The sequence below is a fragment of the Marmota marmota genome, unplaced genomic scaffold, assembly GCF_001458135.2.
Source record: "Marmota marmota marmota unplaced genomic scaffold, marMar, whole genome shotgun sequence".
NCBI lineage: Eukaryota > Metazoa > Chordata > Mammalia > Rodentia > Sciuridae > Marmota > Marmota marmota.
In genome coordinates, this window is record NW_026000272.1 from 10,928,136 (window position 1) to 10,946,531 (window position 18,396).

Below are 18,396 nucleotides of genomic sequence, written 5' to 3' on the forward strand. Positions count from 1 at the left end.
CTGGGTTCAATCCTCAGCACCACATTAAAAATAAATAAATAAAATAAAGGTATTGTGTCCAACTACAACTAATTTTTTTTTAAAAGTACTTGCCAGGTGTGCTTATCACTATAAGAGGGGCTTTGTTTGCAGGATTATTCACCATAAAGCTGGGGAATTTGTGTGCATGTATATATACATATGTATATGTTTGTATACATACATGCAAATACATGTCTACATATGACTGTACACATACATAGTGATCTTGTATGAATCATGAGTATACTTGGAAAGTTAAATTTTAACAGATTACATCTATTTGTGTAGGTAAAATAGCTGAGCATATTTTCATATGTTTAGTTTTTCATATTGACATTCTTATTTAATGACATTTACTATAAAACTTGATCATACATAGTGGGGTAGGGAGGGGGAGCATGGGAGGAATAGACAAACTTTAGATAGGGCAGAGGGGTGGGAGGGGAAGGGAGGAGGCATGGGGTTAAATGGTGGAATGTGATGGCCATTATTATTCAAAGTACATATATGAAGACACGAATTGATGTGAATAAACTGTGTATACAACCAGAGATATGAAAAATTGTGTTCTATATATGTAATAAGAACTGCAATGCATTCCAGTGTCATATATAAATAAAAATAAATTAAAAAAAAACTTGATCATAAAGACAGAATGCCAGGAGGGTGCAGTTGTGCAGGCCCATAATCATAGTGACTCAAGAGGCCGAGGCAAGAGGATCATAAGTTTGAGGCCAGCCTGAGCAAACTTGTGAGACTGTCTCAGAAGAAAAAGATAAGAAAAGGTTTGTGGAATGTAATTCAGTGGTAGAGCACCCTGGGTTCAATCCCTAGTTACCCCAGCCAATAAATAAGTCTAAATAAATTCAGAATGATTAATTATTTGTATGTTTAAAAAAATTTCTTTTATTTCCTATGTTTAGCTTGTCACTGAAGTTGAACTTCTATTAAATCAGCAAGCTGAGCTGGATGATGTAACAGGGAATATAGCTCAAGTAAAACAAAAAATTAAAAAATTGGAAAACTTAGATGAAAAGTCTCAGGTAAGATTGTATTTTAAATATCCACTGTGTTTATTGAGTATAATAGTTTTGTTTTGGTGGAACTAAGTAATATGAACCCTTATTGTGCTTAATCTTTTAACATCGTTCTGTTTTAATTGGCACAATGATATTGATCTAAATTTTGTTTTGTTCAATTTGGCCCCAATGTGACATTGATGAAATGACATATAGTTGTAAAGGAAGGCCTCTGAGATAATGGCTTGAACTGTTTCAACCCCAGTAGTTGGAACAACAGCATAAATCATTTTAGAAACACTAGAAAAATGTCATCAAGAATGGTATTGGGCATGTGTAACTAATTAGAACAAATTAAAAAAAAAAAAGAATGGTATTAGGTACCTAGAAATGATGGAAACATACCAAAACATAATTCCTTAAATGCCCACCATATGATATATTCAGTTGAACCAAATGCAGACTCACACAATTAGTCTACTGAGTCTTACTAGCTGTGTGACCTTGGGTATATTAATTTTTAAGACTTAACCTCCTCATCTATAAATTGAGAATAAAATGATCTACTTTGCAGAGTGATTATAAGGATTTATTCAGATGTATATAAAGTAATTAGAGCAGCACCAGAGATGTTTATGAAGTACTTAAAGGAAGTAGCTCTCATTATTTCTACTAGTCTTAAAGCTTGTATTTATGGCTTTAGTACTTAACAGATTCTCTTTGTTCGCCTCTCTTGGACGTGAGAGCAAGGCCATGCTTTCTAAGATGTATTCTTAGTAAACAGATCAGTGGGTGAAACACACATATGTAAAAATAAAAACTGAGAAACAGCAATTGTAGTAACCAGTTCTGGCATTATGATTGTAGATCTCCATGAGTGTGTATTAATTTAACATTTTCCTCTGGCATAGTAGAAAAAGAAGGCAAGCTGACTTGGAAACTAGGGGTTTTTTTGTGGTACTAAGGATTGAACCTCATGCATGCTAGGTACTCTACCACTGAACTGCATCCCTAGTTGCATTTTTGTTTTCATTTTTAATTGTGGTATAAAAAAACATAACATAAAACTTGCCATTTTAACCATTTTTATATTACAGTATTATGATTTAATTCACCATTATTTATATTTTAAGAATATGAATGTAAAACCTAGTATATATGAGGCATTACACTAAAATCTTTACACATACATGTCTCATGTTTATGACAGCTTTCTAAAATAGATGCCTTAACTCTCCCCATTTTATAGATGAGGTAATTGAAAAACAAGACCTACTCGTTTTGCCAATCATTCTACATTTGGTTGGCAAAATTGAGAAGCATCTGACTCATTCTTAGGCTTTATATTAATCATGCATAAAATTGATGAGGTGATACCACTTTATATATCTTTTCAGATATCTTAAATTAGATAATAAAATGACTCTAAATTTCACTTGAAGGCTAAATGCATATGAATAGTAAGGAAAATTCAGAAAACAAGGTAATGCTTTACCAGTTGCCTAAAACATGCAACTTTATTATACAAAGATGATAATTCAAATCAGCAATGAGAAAGAATACTCAGTAAGTGGTATAGGGACAACTGGTTAGAATTTAATCTGGGAAAACCATTTAAGATGTCAGTAAATGTTTTATATGGCATCAGTCTTATTTTAGTATGTTAAAATCTATTAACTACAATTGAAGCATAATAGTCCAATGTTCTCAGTTCAGGATTGTGCAAAACCAAAGGGAAAGAACAATCATATATCTGGAAAAGTTTTACCATGAAAGATACAGGTGAAGTTTACATAGTATCTGCTTCTATACACTCAAAGTAGATTTTTTTAGAAAGAAATTTCTTTTCTTTTTAATACCTTTATTTCACTTATTTATTTTTATGTGGTGCTGAGGATTGAACCCAGGGTCTTGCAGGTGCTAGGTGAACGCCCTACCACTGAGCCACAACCCCAGCCCCCTCAAAGTAGTTTTTAAAAATGACCACTGACTTGATAAATTCTCTGGTAGAGATTTGCACTACTTGCCTTTTTTTGCACTACTCTCCTTTTCATTTAGGCACATATATTTTGGTGGGCTAAGTGATTACTTGTGACCAATTAGTCCAAAGAATTAAGATATAATGCTGTATGACTTAAAATGTGACATATCCCAGATGGAGTGAACAATAAAGAGAGTGAGGCTCCATCTGCCTAGATTACTTAGTGGCTGTGTGTAGCAAAGTATTCCTTTTTTTTTTTTTAAGTCCAACTATTTTACCCAGCAATAAAAGAGAATAAAATCATAGCATTTGCAGGTAAATGGATGGCATTGGAGAAGATAATGCTAAGTGAAGTTAGCCAATCCCCAAAAAACAAATGCTGAATGTTTTCTCTGATATAAGGAGGCTGACTCATAGTGGGGTAGGGAGGGGGAGCATGGGAGGAATAGATGAATTCTAGATAGGGAAGAGGGGTTGGAGGGAAAGGGAAGGGGCAGGGGATTAGCAAGGATGGTGGAATGTGATGGCCATCATTATCCAAAGTACAGGTATGAAGACATGAATTGGTGTGAACATACCTTATATACAAACAGAGGTATGAAAAATTGTGCTCTTTATGTGTAATAAGAATTGTGATGCATTCTGTTGTCATGAATTTTAAAAAATAAAACCAATTAAAAAAGAAAAGAACAGAAAAAAATAAAGTACAACTATTAATGCATATTAATTGAACAAATTAATGGGATTCACTGCACTATTTCCATCTTTGTATATATTGTGTTTTGATCATGTCCACCTTCCCTTCCACCCTCTCTTGGCCTCACCTATCTTCCCCTCCTCTCCTCTCTTTTTCCCTTTCCCTTCACTTCCTTTCCCTTCCCATCTAGTCATCCCTCTTTTATTTTCAGGTCATCTTTTTTGTTTGTTTTCATATATAAGAGAAAACATGGGATACTCATCTTTTTGCATCTGGCTTCTTTTGCTTAACATGATGTTCTCGAGTTCCATTCATTTTCCTGCAAATGATAAGATTTCATTATTCTTAATTGCTTAATAATACTCCATTGTGTATATATACCATATTTTTTTAATGTGTCTCTCTCTTGACAGGCACCTAGGCTGATTCAGTAACTTGGTTATTATGAATAGTGCAGCAATAAACATAGGTATGCAGGTGTCACTTTAGTATACTCACTTCATCTCCTTCAAATAAATACCCAGGCATGGTACAGCTGGATCATATATTAGTTCTAATTTTGAAGAACCTCCATGCTATTTTCCATAATACAAATTTACAGTGTATACATTTCCTTTATTCCTTCCTGCATTCTCACCTTATTTTTTTATAACAGGTTTTTTTTTTTGACTGAGTTGAAATGGAATCTCAGTGTAGTTTTTGATTTGCAGTTCTCTGATGGCTAATAATTGTAAGTAGTTTTTAATAAATTTTTGGCCATCTATAATTCTTCTTTTGAGAAGTATCTGTTCAGATCATTTGCCTATTTATTTAAGACCTTTATTTTATTTGTTTTTTTTATTTTTATTTTTATATGGTGCCGGGGATCTAACCCAGTGCCTCACACATGCTAGGCAAGTGCTCTACCACTGAGCCACAACCCCTGGCCCCTGTCTGTTTTTTAAATAACCTTATTTTATTTGTTTATATAATTAATGTGCTGAGGATTGAACCCAGTGCCTCATATGTGCTGGGTAAGCACTCTATTACTGAGCTACAACTCCAGCCCCCTCATTTGTTCATTTTTTTGATTGGACTACTTATTAAGTTGGACTATTAAGTTTTTTGAGTTCCTTATATGTTCTGCATATGAATTCTCCATCAGATGAATAACTGGCATATGTTAAGAATATTTGTCTGTAGTTTTGTTTTTTGTTGTATTCTTATGAGGTTTTGGTAGCAGGCTAAGACTGGCTTCATAGAATGAGTTTGTATGTGTTCCTTGCCTTTCTATTTTATGAAATAATTTGAAGAGCATTGATAATAGTTCTTTAATAAAAGTCTGGGTTCTTTAATATAAGTCTGGTAAAATTCAGCAGTGAATCATCTGCTCCTGGGCTTTTCTTTGTTTGGAGACTTCTTATTATTGCTTCATTGTTATTCATGTTCTAAGTTTTTTATATCCTCTTAGTTCAATTTTGATAGGTCATATGTATTTAGAAATCTGCCCATTTCTTCTAGACTTTTCAGTTTATTGGAATATGATTTTTCAAAATATTTCCTAATGGCTTTCTGGATTTCAGTGGTATCTGTGGTAGTATCCCGTTTTTTGTCTCTGATTTTTATGTATTTGGGTCTTCTCTCTTGGTTAGTTTGTCTAAGGGTTTGTCAGTCTTGTTTATCTTTTCAGAGAACCAGCTCTTTGTTTTACTGATCCTTTATGTTGTTCTTTTAGTCTCTATTTCATTTTATTTTTGTCGTGATCTTTCTTTTTCTTTTTTTTTCTGCTTATTTTTGTTTTACCATATTTCACTACATAATCATTGCAGATTTTATGCTCTATTTTTGTGAAAAAAAAGTAGGATACAACCATTATGTAAAGCTTTTTAAAAATGTGCTGGAGGGCTGGGGATATAGTTCAGTTGGTAGAGTGCTTGCCTCACATGTACAAGGCCCTCAGTTCAACCCCCAGCACCAAAACAAACAAACAAACAATTAATGTGCTGGTATTACTTAAATATCATTTATCACTAAATGTCTTTGGTGCAAGATTAGGATGCATAGAATACTCATGAATACATATTAATATAGTGGTGATGCTTATGCAGTGAAATATAGTAATTTGTTCTTGTTTTCCTAAGATCTAAAGATGATGCATCATTAGATTATTTATTTGTGATGTTTTTAAAATGTAGGGACTCATAGCTATAACTTCCCTCTTAGAACTGCCTTTGAGGCCAAATGTTTTTTCTGAAATGCAGATGCTGATTCATAATGAGGGGTGGCTAGGGAAGAATGGAGGAACTTTGGATTGGGCAGAGGAGAGAAGGGGAGGGGTGTGAGCGTGGAAAGGACGGTGGAATGAGATGGACATTATTACCCTATATACATGTATGATTATACTAGTGGTGTGACTTAGCACCATGTACAGCCAGGGGAATGAGAAGTTGTGTTCCATTTGTGTGCAACATGTCAAAATGCATTCTGCTGTCATGTATAACTAATTAGAACAAATAAAAAATAATAAAAGAACTGCCTCTGATAGTACATTGTGTTTCCATTTTAATTTGACTTCAGAAATTTTACAATTTCACCCCTTATTTTTTCAGTGACCCACTGTTCCTTCAAAGTGTGTTGTTCATTTTGCATGTGTTTGTGTAATTTCCCTTGCTGTTGACTTCTAGTGTCATCCCATTATGATCCAATAAGATGCAAGAAATTAGTTCAGTTTTTTGAATTTGTGAAGACATGCTTTATGGTCTAATGTGTGAACTATTTTTGGAAAAAGTTCCATGTACTGATGAAAAGAATGTGTATTCTGCAGTTGTTGAATAAAACATTTTGTAGATTTCTGTTAATCTACAAAATGTTAATAATACTATAGATCCATTTGATCTATAGTATAATATAACTGATGTTTCTTTGTTATTTATCTGTGTAATCTATCTGTTGGTGACAGTGAGGGTATTAAAATCACTTGCTATTATTGTACTGGGAGTTAATTCTCCCTTTATGTCCAATAGAGTTTGCCTTATAAAATTGTCAGCTCTAATGTTTGGTGCATATATTTATAATCATCTTGTTGATGAATTGTTCCCTTTGTCAATGTGTAGTGACCTTCTTTGTCATTTCTAACTTATTTTGGCTCATAGATTACTTTGTCAGATATGAATCACTATTCCTACTTGCTTTTGGATTTTCTTTACATGGATTATCACTTTTCATCTTTTCACTTTCAGTCTGTACATATCTTTGTCAGTGAGGTGAGTTTCTTACAGGCAATGGATTATTGGATCTTGAATTTTAATCCAATCATACATCCAATCTGTGTCTTTTAATTGGAGAATTAACATATTTGCTTTCAGGATTATTATTGAAAGATGTTGTGTGGTGTGTAGTTGGTTACAGTTATGTTGTTTTTCTTCTGTTTGTTTTGAATATTCTATGTTCATGTTCTCTTACTCATCTAGATTTTGAGGTTATCTGTATTAATAATGTTTGATTCTTTCCTAATTCTCATTGGCTTATCTGAAGATTTGTTTTACCCTTATTTCAAGATTTATTTTTTCCCATGCTGTCCTGATTGTGTTTATCATTCTTCATTTTTGGATGTAGGAAGTTTTTGGTTTCTTGGGTTTTTTGTTTGTGGTGCTAGGGATTGAACCCAGGGCTTCATGCCTGCTAGGCAAGCATTATACCACTAATCTTCATCCCTAACCCCGTCTTAAATAGCTTCTGTAATGCAACACACTTGGAATCACTTCTTTCCCTCTGGCACTTCTAATAAAATCCACCAGGTATGGAGGAGGGGGTAATGGGTCACAGCTGCAGCTTGTTATAATTCCTCTCAGGTCCCCCCAGAAGGTTGGGCAGAAAAGCAAGCTGTGCTCTGTCTTTCCCAATGAACAAGTTAAGGGAATGTTCACCACACCTGAAGTAGATTCTCTCTGGAGGCTTTATAGACTGTGTGCCCTGGTAATGGTAAATGTTGGTGCTGCGCTGAGCCCTTCTTACATTACTGGATTTTGGTGAGTGTGGTGCTGTACAGGTATATATTTGCTCTGGAGGCTTTTATGTTGTGTTCCCTGAGGTGAAGCAAATGTCCATGCCTTTGTGGATCCACAAAATACCTCTAAGGGTATGGGAGCCAAGCATTTTGCTAGTCTCAATCCTGGTGCCTTCAGATTTGGTCCCCATGTGAAACAATACATGACCAGTGTCACTTTATGGCACAGAGAGCAGGATTGCTGAATGTCTGTGTGCCCTGCCCCAGTCCCAGCCCACGCTCCCCCCCGCAGCACATACCTCTCAGTGAGCTTTTTATCAGAGACACTCCTTCAAGCCCTGTCTTGTGTGGTTGCTGCCTCCCCAATGTGATGAGGTGTTCACTGGGTCCCTGAGATGTGATTTTGCTAGGTTTTCTGACCCCCCTAGCAGTTTAGTCTCTAACAATAGGACCCTCTGCAAGATGGCTCTTGGCCATTCTGAGGGTTTGCTGAGAGATGCAGTGAGTCCCTTCTCTAAAGCTAGCTTTTTATGCAGGTCACCTATTTATATAGACTATTTATTTGCAGGGTGCAGCCTTCTGCACCACGCTGTGTGACTCTTTCACCTTTATCCCTTCAGAGGGGACAGTATACTTTCCCCACTAAGCTGCTGAGTACCAGGAGCTGGGATATTCCATTTCTCCTGCTTTGCTATTCTCCGTACTCCACCGTGTTGTTTTCTTTCTTTGTACTGGGATTGAACTAAAGTTGCTTTGAACTCTGGATCCTCCTGCCTCTGCCTCTCAAGCTGCTGGGATTACAGGCGTGCACCAACACGCCTGGCCATCAGGTAGTCTTCTGTGCCATCAATTTCCAATGCTCATCCATGGTTCCTTATCTCCACCAGCAGCAAACTACTGTCCACTGTCCCTGTTTTGCTATCTTTTTGGGGCCAGGATACCGGGAATTGAACTCAGGCATTCAACCATTGAGCCACATCCTCAGCCGTATTTTGTATTTTATTTAGAGACAGGGTCTCACTGAGTTGCTTAGGGCCTTGCCATTGCTGAGGCTGGCTTTGAACTCACCATCCTCCTGCCTCAGCCCAGGGATTATAGGCATGCCCCACCACACCTGGCTGTTCTGCCATCTTGAAGCTCTGTCTAACTTAACCATTTTTAAATGTTTAGTTCAGTAGTGCTTGGTAAATTCATGTCACTATGCATGAGATCTTCTGAACTTTTTCATTTTTTGAAACTGAATTTCTAGACCCGTTAAACATCAACTCCCCATTTTAATCTTGGCTTTCCCACTAGCTAGACAGACTAGTCCCTTTATCATTTCTTGCTTTAGTTTTCTTTATTTTGCCTTGATGTGCATTTCCTGAGCTCCTCCCATGATTTAGTCACTATACTGGGGGAGTTAGAAGTTGACAGAGCAGAAGCAATGATGCAAAATTCCCTTTTGACATTTATATTAGGTATGTTAAAAGTGCTCAGGTGAGGGGCTGGGGCTCAGTGGTAGAGTGCTTGCCTAGCACAGGTGAGGCACTGGGTTCAATTCTCAGCACCAGATATAAATAAATAAAATAAAGGTCCATTGACAACTAAAAAAACATTTTTTAAAAAAAGTGCTCAGGTGAGCGTTTTCTCTCATTTGGAAGCTAGAGAGAGGAAAAGGATCTAATGGAAATAGAAGGGAGATCAGCAGAGTAGAGGAAAGGGATTAATAGGGAATGAGAAAGGGAGGGCATGGAGAAGTACTGGACGACAATGTCTACCAAATTATGCTGTGTCCAGTTTAAATATACCACAGTGAAGCCTATAAAAAAGGGGGAAGTAACTATGGAATGAGATTGATCCCACTATTAGGTATAATTATAATGCACCAATAAAAATAAGTAATCATGTGAATAGTGATTATAAGGAGATTTGCAAGCCTGGAATGATATGAAGTACATTAGCTTTTGCTTGGCTGGTGTGTATCTCAATTGCTGTATGTGTTTGTGTTTTAAATCTGTACATATCAGGAGAAGTAAATCTCTTCTACATTCTCAGTGGGATGGGATGTTAATTTTCAATTTCTGTAACCAGAAATGCATAAGCTTCTGCTCTAGCTAATTATTATAACTAAGTTTTTTTTTTTTTTGGCAGCCTGCAGAAGTATGGCATCAAATCATCTTTTTAGCCATGTATCTCCTCTGCTCAAACAATTTGCTTCTAAATTGTTTTCTTTTTTTCCTCTGTATGAACAGAGGTCATGCAGTCATTATTTTCTTTCTTTCTTAAAACCAGGATCTATTAACAAAGGCCCGATTTGTGATATTACATGGACACAGGCTTGCAGCAAATCACCATTATGCACTTGATTTAATCTGTCAGAGATGCAATGAGCTACGTTACCTTTCTGATATTTTGGTTAATGAGATCAAGGCAAAACGGATTCAGCTTAGCAGGACCTTCAAAATGCATAAACTCCTACAACAGGTAGTGTGATGGGAAATGATCCGTTTCTGAAAAAGAGAGTAAGTTTATTCTTGGGTCCTCCTGGCCTGACATAAATTGCCTTTATGGCACACTTTTTATCTTTTCAGAGGCTATAGGATCAGAGTCTGGTATAGCTGTGAATTTAATTTTCAAAGGGTCTTAAGGACTGAGTTTGATTATGGTTTTTCAGTCTATCTATTTACTGAAACAGTATTCATGGCAGATTTGGTACAGTACAGATTTTGCCCTCTGTTCTGAATATCAAGATTGTGGTGGTAATGGCTTCCTTTCTACTTTGGGTGTGTCTCTGAAGACTCTGCTAGTGACAGTTTATGCTCATAACACTTTTAAGAGTCTGGGGAGCATTTTCTATAGCTTGAAATTCCTTTCAGATTTTATAGTACAGCTCTAAAAAATTAAACAGCGACTGGAAAATATTCCTCCATGGTTTGTGAATATGAGCCCTTTTCTGATTAGGCAATGAATTGAAAAGTCACCATACAGATCTGGCATTGTCAATTGAATGTAAAATAGGAGTATCACTTACAGATATCATATCTGAACACAAACATTTTGATTTGTACATCTTTTCTGGTAAGGAAACATTTATTCTTGTCCTTTGCAATCAATAAACATTTATATTAAACTTTATAGTTTGCTAGAAGTTTCATATTTCAGTTATTGACTTTGGGAAAATAGTGTGCATCTAAAGTGTTAGTATTGAGAAAATGGCCAGACCCCTGCTGCAGAATAAATTACTTGTTATGAAATAAATGCAGTGCTTCCTAACCTTGACTGTGCATCAGTAATACCCGCGGAGCTCTGTAAAAGTATAAATGTCTGACTTATGGCCCAGAGCTGCTGAATTAGAATTTCTGGGGGCAGAACCCAGATATCTTTATCTTTGAACAGCTCTGAAAGCAATCCTAATTCACAACAGTGAGGGCTGATGACCACTCTCTTAACGGCAAACCTGTTTCCTCTTTATTCATTCATATTTGCTTTCTTGATTTTCTCACTAGGCTCGTCAGTGCTGTGATGAAGGGGAATGTCTTTTAGCTAATCAGGAAATGGATAAGTTTCAGTCTAAAGAAGATGCCCAGAAAGCCCTTCAAGACATTGAAAATTTTCTTGAAATGGCTCTACCTTTTATCAATTATGATGCTGAAACCCTGCAGTATGAATTTGATGTAATGTTATCTCCTGAACTCAAGGTAGGATGTGGTTTTGTTTTGTTTTTGTTTTTGAAACAAATAAGAAAACCATAGTTATTGTACCATAAGCGCTTTTTTATCTTACAACTAACTTTGTCAACTTGAATGTGTGCAGTCCTTTTTGAGAATAAGAGGTGATAATAGTGCCACTGTCAAGCATCAAAAAATCCAAAGGCGGGGCTGGGGATGTGGCTTAAGCGCTGGCCTGGCATGTGCGGGGCACAGGGTTCGATCCTCAGCACCACATAAAAATAAAGATGTTGTGTCCACCGAAAACTAAAAAATAAATATTAAAAAAAATCCAAAGGCATGTGCTTAGTATATAATGAAGACTAATTTCTTTTGTGAGCTCCAATTTCATTATTTTCAAACTTTTAAAATATACTAGGAGCTCTTACAGACAGGGCCAAAGCTGATATAAAATGTTGGGCCCATGTCAGAAGCACTGTACCTCAAGCATCTTTGTGCCATAGTGGCCACCTACAGGTGCTCTATGAACACAGATCTGGCTTTCCTACTCTGTTTGAAATGAAGGATTAAAGGAAGGGTCTGGGTATTCTTGGAGGAGGGGGAGCAAGTAGAAGTTGGCATGGTCAAAGGGGAGAGCTATAGGTTGGTTTGGTACTGTTCCCTTGGAACATGAAGAACATGAAATATCACAAATGCTCTTATGTTGTAGATAAGAGCATTTGTGATACTATTTGCTGATAAAATGTGTAAATGACCCTAAATTTGGAGCAAGATGTAAATCCATGCCTAGCTGCAGATCCTTAGGGTTGCCCCAGAAGATCAGAAACATGCTTTGGCAATAACCAAGAGATTCTCTGGAAGCAACCAAGCTTAACTCTAGTTGCCTCAAAGTATCTAGGAGGGGCAGAATGATATGTTTTCCGTTGGTGGCTCTGAGGAGCCAGGAACACACTGAGAACTAAAGAGCAGATTAAGATGTAAAAAAGTACTATGACAATGTTGTTCATTTGATTGTTTTTAAAACAATTTCATGACTGCTTGTTAGATTTCTTCCTTGTGTTGTTTTGAGGTCTTGGCTCTATATCCATTTGAAGAAAATACATTAATCCACTTTCTGTTATTTTCCTAAATTTCTTCTAGTTGTATTTTAAACTGTTTTTGTCTGAATGTGAGAAATGTAATAGGGCTTTTGTTCTGATCCCATTTCACAATATACTTCATAGAATTCTTATGCAACCTACAGGTTCAAATGCAGACTGTCCAACTCAAGCTTGAAAATATTAGAACTATATTTGAGAATCAGCAGGCTGGTTTCAGGAACCTGAGAGATAAGCATGTGAGGCCAATCCAATTTGTGGTACCTGCCTCTGAAAATTTGATCAGAGCTAGAGCACCATTTTTTCCATCTAAACATGGTAAAAATCTCTTATATTCAACTTATCTATCTCTGCTTGTCTTACTATTATTTACTTTGTTACTCTTGATGATGAATTCTTTTTTCAGGCCTGATATATTAAAATTTTATTTTAGCATCTTTGGCCATATTTAAATGATACTGCGAAAGGCAGGAGTCACATTGAGACTATTGTATAATCATAAAACGTAGTAACAGAATAGTGCAGGATGATGGACATCTCAGGAGTGATTATTTCTACCCTTAAAAATGAGTGTGAAAATGTATTGGCATCAAGCTGACACTTTCCTTCAGTAGGTGGTAGAAGGTATATGAAACTAATATACATATGTGTTCATATTACTTATTGAATAAGTAATATTACTATGTTAAACTATTATGTCCAACTGTTACTTGGTTCTTATATGTTTCTGATATGTGAATGGCTTAGATAATAGGATGGCTTTTCTTTTCTAAATAGGTAATGGTAAACAGTAATTTTATTGGCGATTTCCTGTTATAGAGTCCACTTTCAAGTTTTAATCTTTGTAGTCTATTTAACTGTGTAACATCCACTTCCTTTCTGAGTTCTGTGGGAGAAAAAATTATCCTTATAATGGTTTTGAACTACTATGAAAACTACTACCCCAAGGACTTCCTTGAGCTGCCTGTAGGGCCTCTTCAGGGAAAGTTATTTGGTGTTTGAGGCATTAAATTGGTAAAATGGGTGAACATGGACTAAAATTGGTCTCTCTGATGTAGGTAGAATCAGAGACTTCACTAGTGTAGGGAAACTGCTTTGAAATTCAGAGAAGGCTTGAGCCAGAGATAATGAACATAAAAATACAGAAGTGGATCAGATTAAAAAGAGGTGATGAAAGCAAGTAAACTAAGATAAGACAATGAAAGTTAAATAGTTGTAGTTATGAAATAGACAAATATTAAAAATAAAGCTGTGAGCAATGCCTGAAATGAATAATGCTGCCTATATTGAAGATGCTAGAAATATCAAACATACTGGGGGAAAAAGTTTTTAAAAAATCAACCAAAAAAAGGGGAGTGGTCATAGTGGGATTGGGAGGGGGAGCATGGGAGGAATAGATGAACTCTAGATAGGGCAGAGGGATTGGAGGGGAAGGAAGGGGGCATGGGGTTAGAAATGATAGTGGAATGTGATGATCATTATTATCCAAAGTACATGTATGAAGACACAAATTGGTGTGAATATACTATGTATACAACCAGAGATATGAAAATTGACCTCTTTATATGTAATAAGAGTTATAATGCATTCCACTGTTATATATAAATTAAAAAAAACTAATTTAAAAAAATTAAAAATGGGGGGGGGGAGTGGATAAAATCCAAGAGCCGTGAGACTACCTATGAGAACAGGTTGATATTCCTAAGCAAAAGACATACTGTTAGGGATTTCTGGCTCCATTGGCTGTGTGACCTTGGGCAGTTCACTTAACTTTTTTTAGCTTTAATTTCTTGGTCTGTAAAATAAGGACCATAATAACCTCCTGACTTCAAAGGGTTATTGTGAAGACAAAGTGAAAAACATTGTAGACTATAAGAGTACTCAGTTAAATATTCAAGGGACATTTAATAAACTGTCCCTTCCCTCTAGTTAAGACTTCTTGCTTAATTGTCCTCTGAAGTGGTGCATCTTAGGTTGAAAATCAGGGTTGTGAATAGATTGTCCAGGACCCACTGGCATCATTAATCATTCAAAGAGAATTTTGTTTTGTATCGTTTCATTTTTCTTTCTCATATTCTTATTTAATTATACTTTCCTTCTGCAGTGGGAATTGGATACTCTTTCTTTCAAGCATGTAAGCTTTTTTCAAAAGGTACCCATTTTTATTATATTACTTATCAGTACATTTTCTGAGTTTGTGTACATGTGAAAAACCAGTTTGGCATCTAAATTCAGCAGCAATTCATTCTTGAGTTCTGCCCACAAGGAACTTTTTTCTTTCCATTTTTTTTCCATAATGACTACCCATTATTCTCAGTATTAAACTTAGCTTTGAAAATGAACATGTAAAAAGTAACTTATGCTCCTAAACTCAGAATCTGTAATAAAATGACCATTCAAAATAGAAAAAAAATGGTAGTGTTAAAGTGAATCCGGCTTTCATTCTTTTGAAAGACTCTCATGCCTTCCACAACCCAGCCATTTGTTGGAAGTAGCTTGGGTTTGCTTTATTTAAGACTGCCTAATGTATTTATGAGAAAGAAGGCAGCTTAATGAATAAATGGCATGGACACATAAATGATTTTATCCATTATTGACCATGGTTTGTAAATGAAATCAAAGCATTATTTATGCTGCAAACTTTGTTCCTTTTACTACATTGCTCTGTGAGTAAATGGGGATTATAACAATCTATTCCAGGCTGTTCTTTAGGACTTTTACTTGCAAAGACAATTATATAAGATTGAACCAAATCAAAATGTGTTTATTTTTCATAAAAATGAGTCAAACTGTTTTTTTTGGTTCTTTGTTTTTGTTCATTTTTTTCTTTGTATTGAATTGTGTACCTAGCACAGTGACTGGCAACTAGCAGGATATAATAAATATTTGTTGAATTATCAGCAAGGACAGAGAGGAATCTTGGAAGGACATTTTCAATGAGGGATAAAGCATTAAATGTGGTTTGAGCTTCTAAGTCAGTATCTGTAGTCTAGATCTTTGTTATAAGCTTTAGACTTATGCTTACAATTTGCTTCCTTGGATTTCTCATAGGAAACTTGAACTCAGTACACTCCAAATGAATGCCTTTCTCCTGCAGACCTCTTCTTCTTCTGCAAATGGCACTATGATTTCCCTAGTTGCCCAAGCTTAGGACCTCAGTTCTTGTTTCTTACTCCTGCCCCACCTCTAATTGGTCAAAAACTCGTGCATCCTGTGGATTTTTACTCCCTAAGTACCTCTCTTACCCATCTACTTTTCCATCCCTATTGCTTTCCTTACTGCCACTTTCATAGTCCAAGCTAACATCCGTGGCTTAACAACTGCAACAGTCTCCCTGTCTCCACACTCCCCCGCCTGCTTTTCCTTCCTTTTCTTCCATGTCTTACTCACACATACACTCTTGCCTCCCTTTCCCTTGCTAGCTCCTAATTCTCCCTCAGATTTCTTATTTCTAGGCCTCTTCCTTCAGGTAAGCTTTTCCTTTCCATCTCTTTCCTCCCCTGAGCTAGGTGTTCATGCCGTGATAACAGGCCTCCCAGTTTCTTCAGCTTTAGTATAATTGCTTGTTTTCTGACTCACTTGCTAGACTATAAGCTCTTTAAGGGCATGGACTGTGTACACTTCATCTTTGTGCATCCCCAAAGAGCTAAGTGTATCATATGGCACTCCATCATTTTGTATATATTTATATTGCTGAAAGAATGAATATATTTTCACAAAAGATATTTTTTATAGTTAGTTGTGTATATATCCCTTTTGCCTCTCTTAATGTATTTACAAAAAAATGATTAGTAAAACCAATGATTATTTCCTAAGTTAATTTTAGAAATAAGTTTGAACCTCTGTATATCAGGTTTCTTTAAAGTGGGGCACAAAGTGGATTTTTTTTTTTGAGAAACTGATTTTACATGGTAATTCCCACCAAGTTTGCTATATATTTATATGTGATTATGTAATAATCATGCATAAAAATCATATGCACAATAGATTTATATTTTAATAAACGAAAGTGAAGTATACAAAACCTACAGTACAACATTACATCTTTTTCCTGAGTGTGCCTGGCTGCCACTGAGAATTGAAGGATAAACAGTGTTTCTTCTTGCTGAGAAGGGAATCCATGTAACTTATATGGGGGACAGCCTTTTGGCAGCCCTGGTAACTTAGTCTACTCTTTGGACCATGCCCTTGGCTTTTTAGGAACATCTAACTTATTGCTCAATAATACAGGGGCTCACCCTTTATAAATATCATAAATTATTTAAAAATAAAAATTAAAATGTTGAAAAGATGGTGGAATGAGATGGACATCATTATCCTAGGTACATGTATGAATACACATGTGGTGTGACACTACATTGTGTACAAACAGAGAAATGAAAAGTTGTGCTTCAAAAAACATGCTCAATTAATAATTTCTTGATCTTTAAATTTATTTTTATGTACACAGTCAAGAATAATTCTTCCATCACCTTCAGAAAATGTTCCAGAGATAAATAAAAGAAGCCATAAGTGAGACCTAAAAAATAATAAAGTTTTGAATTTTGATGAAGGGTTTCTTTATTTGGGGAATTTTTACATATTTTTGAAATGTTAGTTTAGATAGTGGTTAGAAACATGTACTCTAATTGTAGACTATATGGATTTAAACAACTACCTCTGCTTCTTGAACAATATACTGACCTTAGTCCTTATCTATGAAATGAGTATAGGAGTCCTTACCTACCTCCCAGGGAGGATATGAGGATTATAAAAGAGGATGTATCCATAGGGCTTACATCAGTACCTGGTGTGCAGTAAGTGTCAAATAAATGTTAGATTCTCTAATTTCTAGGATAAATTAGAATTTTTTAAGAGAATTTTTGATCCATATATGAGTTACAATCTGATTAAATGTTTACATGTTAGAATGACCATGAAACCTGAAAATATTTACAAATCTACAAATAATTATGAGCACTAATACCTAGCTTTGTGCTTAGCAAGTAAGAGAATGTTTGAGGAAATGGGTGAGTACTTAGCAAAATCATGCTCAATAAGAAGTTGAAATGGTATGTTATGTCTAACCAATAACTGTCTCCTATAGTGTGATTTAAAAATACTAATACAAACATGTTGGACTATGAACTCTAATTATTTAATAAATTTACATGTGTTTTCATTAAAAGTGTTGACTTTAATTCTGGTTTGAAATTCTTCTTTCATATTTTTGTACCAGGGAAGAAGACTTGGAGACAAAATCAGAGCAACTTAAAGGTAAATATCATCAATTAATTCAAAACTCATTTTATTGCTGTAGTTGCAGAATTGGTATGGGTCTTAAGCCATATTTTTCACTCACTGGACCAATATTGTGCATCTGAAAGCTGATTTTATCTTAACGATAAAAGCTGCTGCTGCATTGTGTCTAATTGCAGTACTGATATAGCCACAGATGTATGAACAATTTCTCAAGTCCTGGCTCATGTTCAGAATCACTTCTGTAGAGTATTAAGTTCCAGCTTCTCTACACCGCACCTCCATAAACCTAAATAACATCATACCTTTCTACAGAAGGAACTTCTTTCATGAAGGATTCCAATCCCTCAAGTATGAAGGGAGGACAGGGGCCAAGTTCTAATGGACCATGCAGAGGCTAACCGTGGTTCAGAAAGAAATCCATTAATTTCTTCGTATATACAGAATTCCTCCACCTCTTATCCTCAGTTTCACTTTTGTTAGAGTCTGTAAACAAGTCTGGATTGTGCCTGGCAAAATGCCAGAGGGAGTGGTTTGAGAAGTAACAAAAGCGAGCTATTAAGTGTGGAGATTCCTGATTGGTTGACTGCTGTATCTAGTTTATGCTAATTAGATAAGCTGTGTGGAATGTATAAATACCGCTCCTGTCCTACAATAAAAGGCTCCTACTCCTGCTGTATCAATCTACACAAGTTCTTCGTCACCCCC

The 18,396-nt window shown here is 35.8% G+C and overlaps 1 protein-coding gene across 1 annotated transcript in view; it reads left to right on the top strand.

The window, feature by feature from the left end:
* Window positions 1-18,396, top strand: part of Mcf2 (MCF.2 cell line derived transforming sequence) — a 111,492-nt gene that overhangs the window by 66,307 nt on the left and 26,789 nt on the right. Inside the window, exons 7-11 of the mRNA XM_048797012.1 lie at window positions 945-1,064; window positions 9,978-10,169; window positions 11,192-11,383; window positions 12,597-12,768; window positions 17,669-17,706. Of these exons, the coding sequence (XP_048652969.1) occupies window positions 945-1,064; window positions 9,978-10,169; window positions 11,192-11,383; window positions 12,597-12,768; window positions 17,669-17,706 (714 nt within the window). The remainder of the gene's footprint in view (window positions 1-944; window positions 1,065-9,977; window positions 10,170-11,191; window positions 11,384-12,596; window positions 12,769-17,668; window positions 17,707-18,396) is intronic.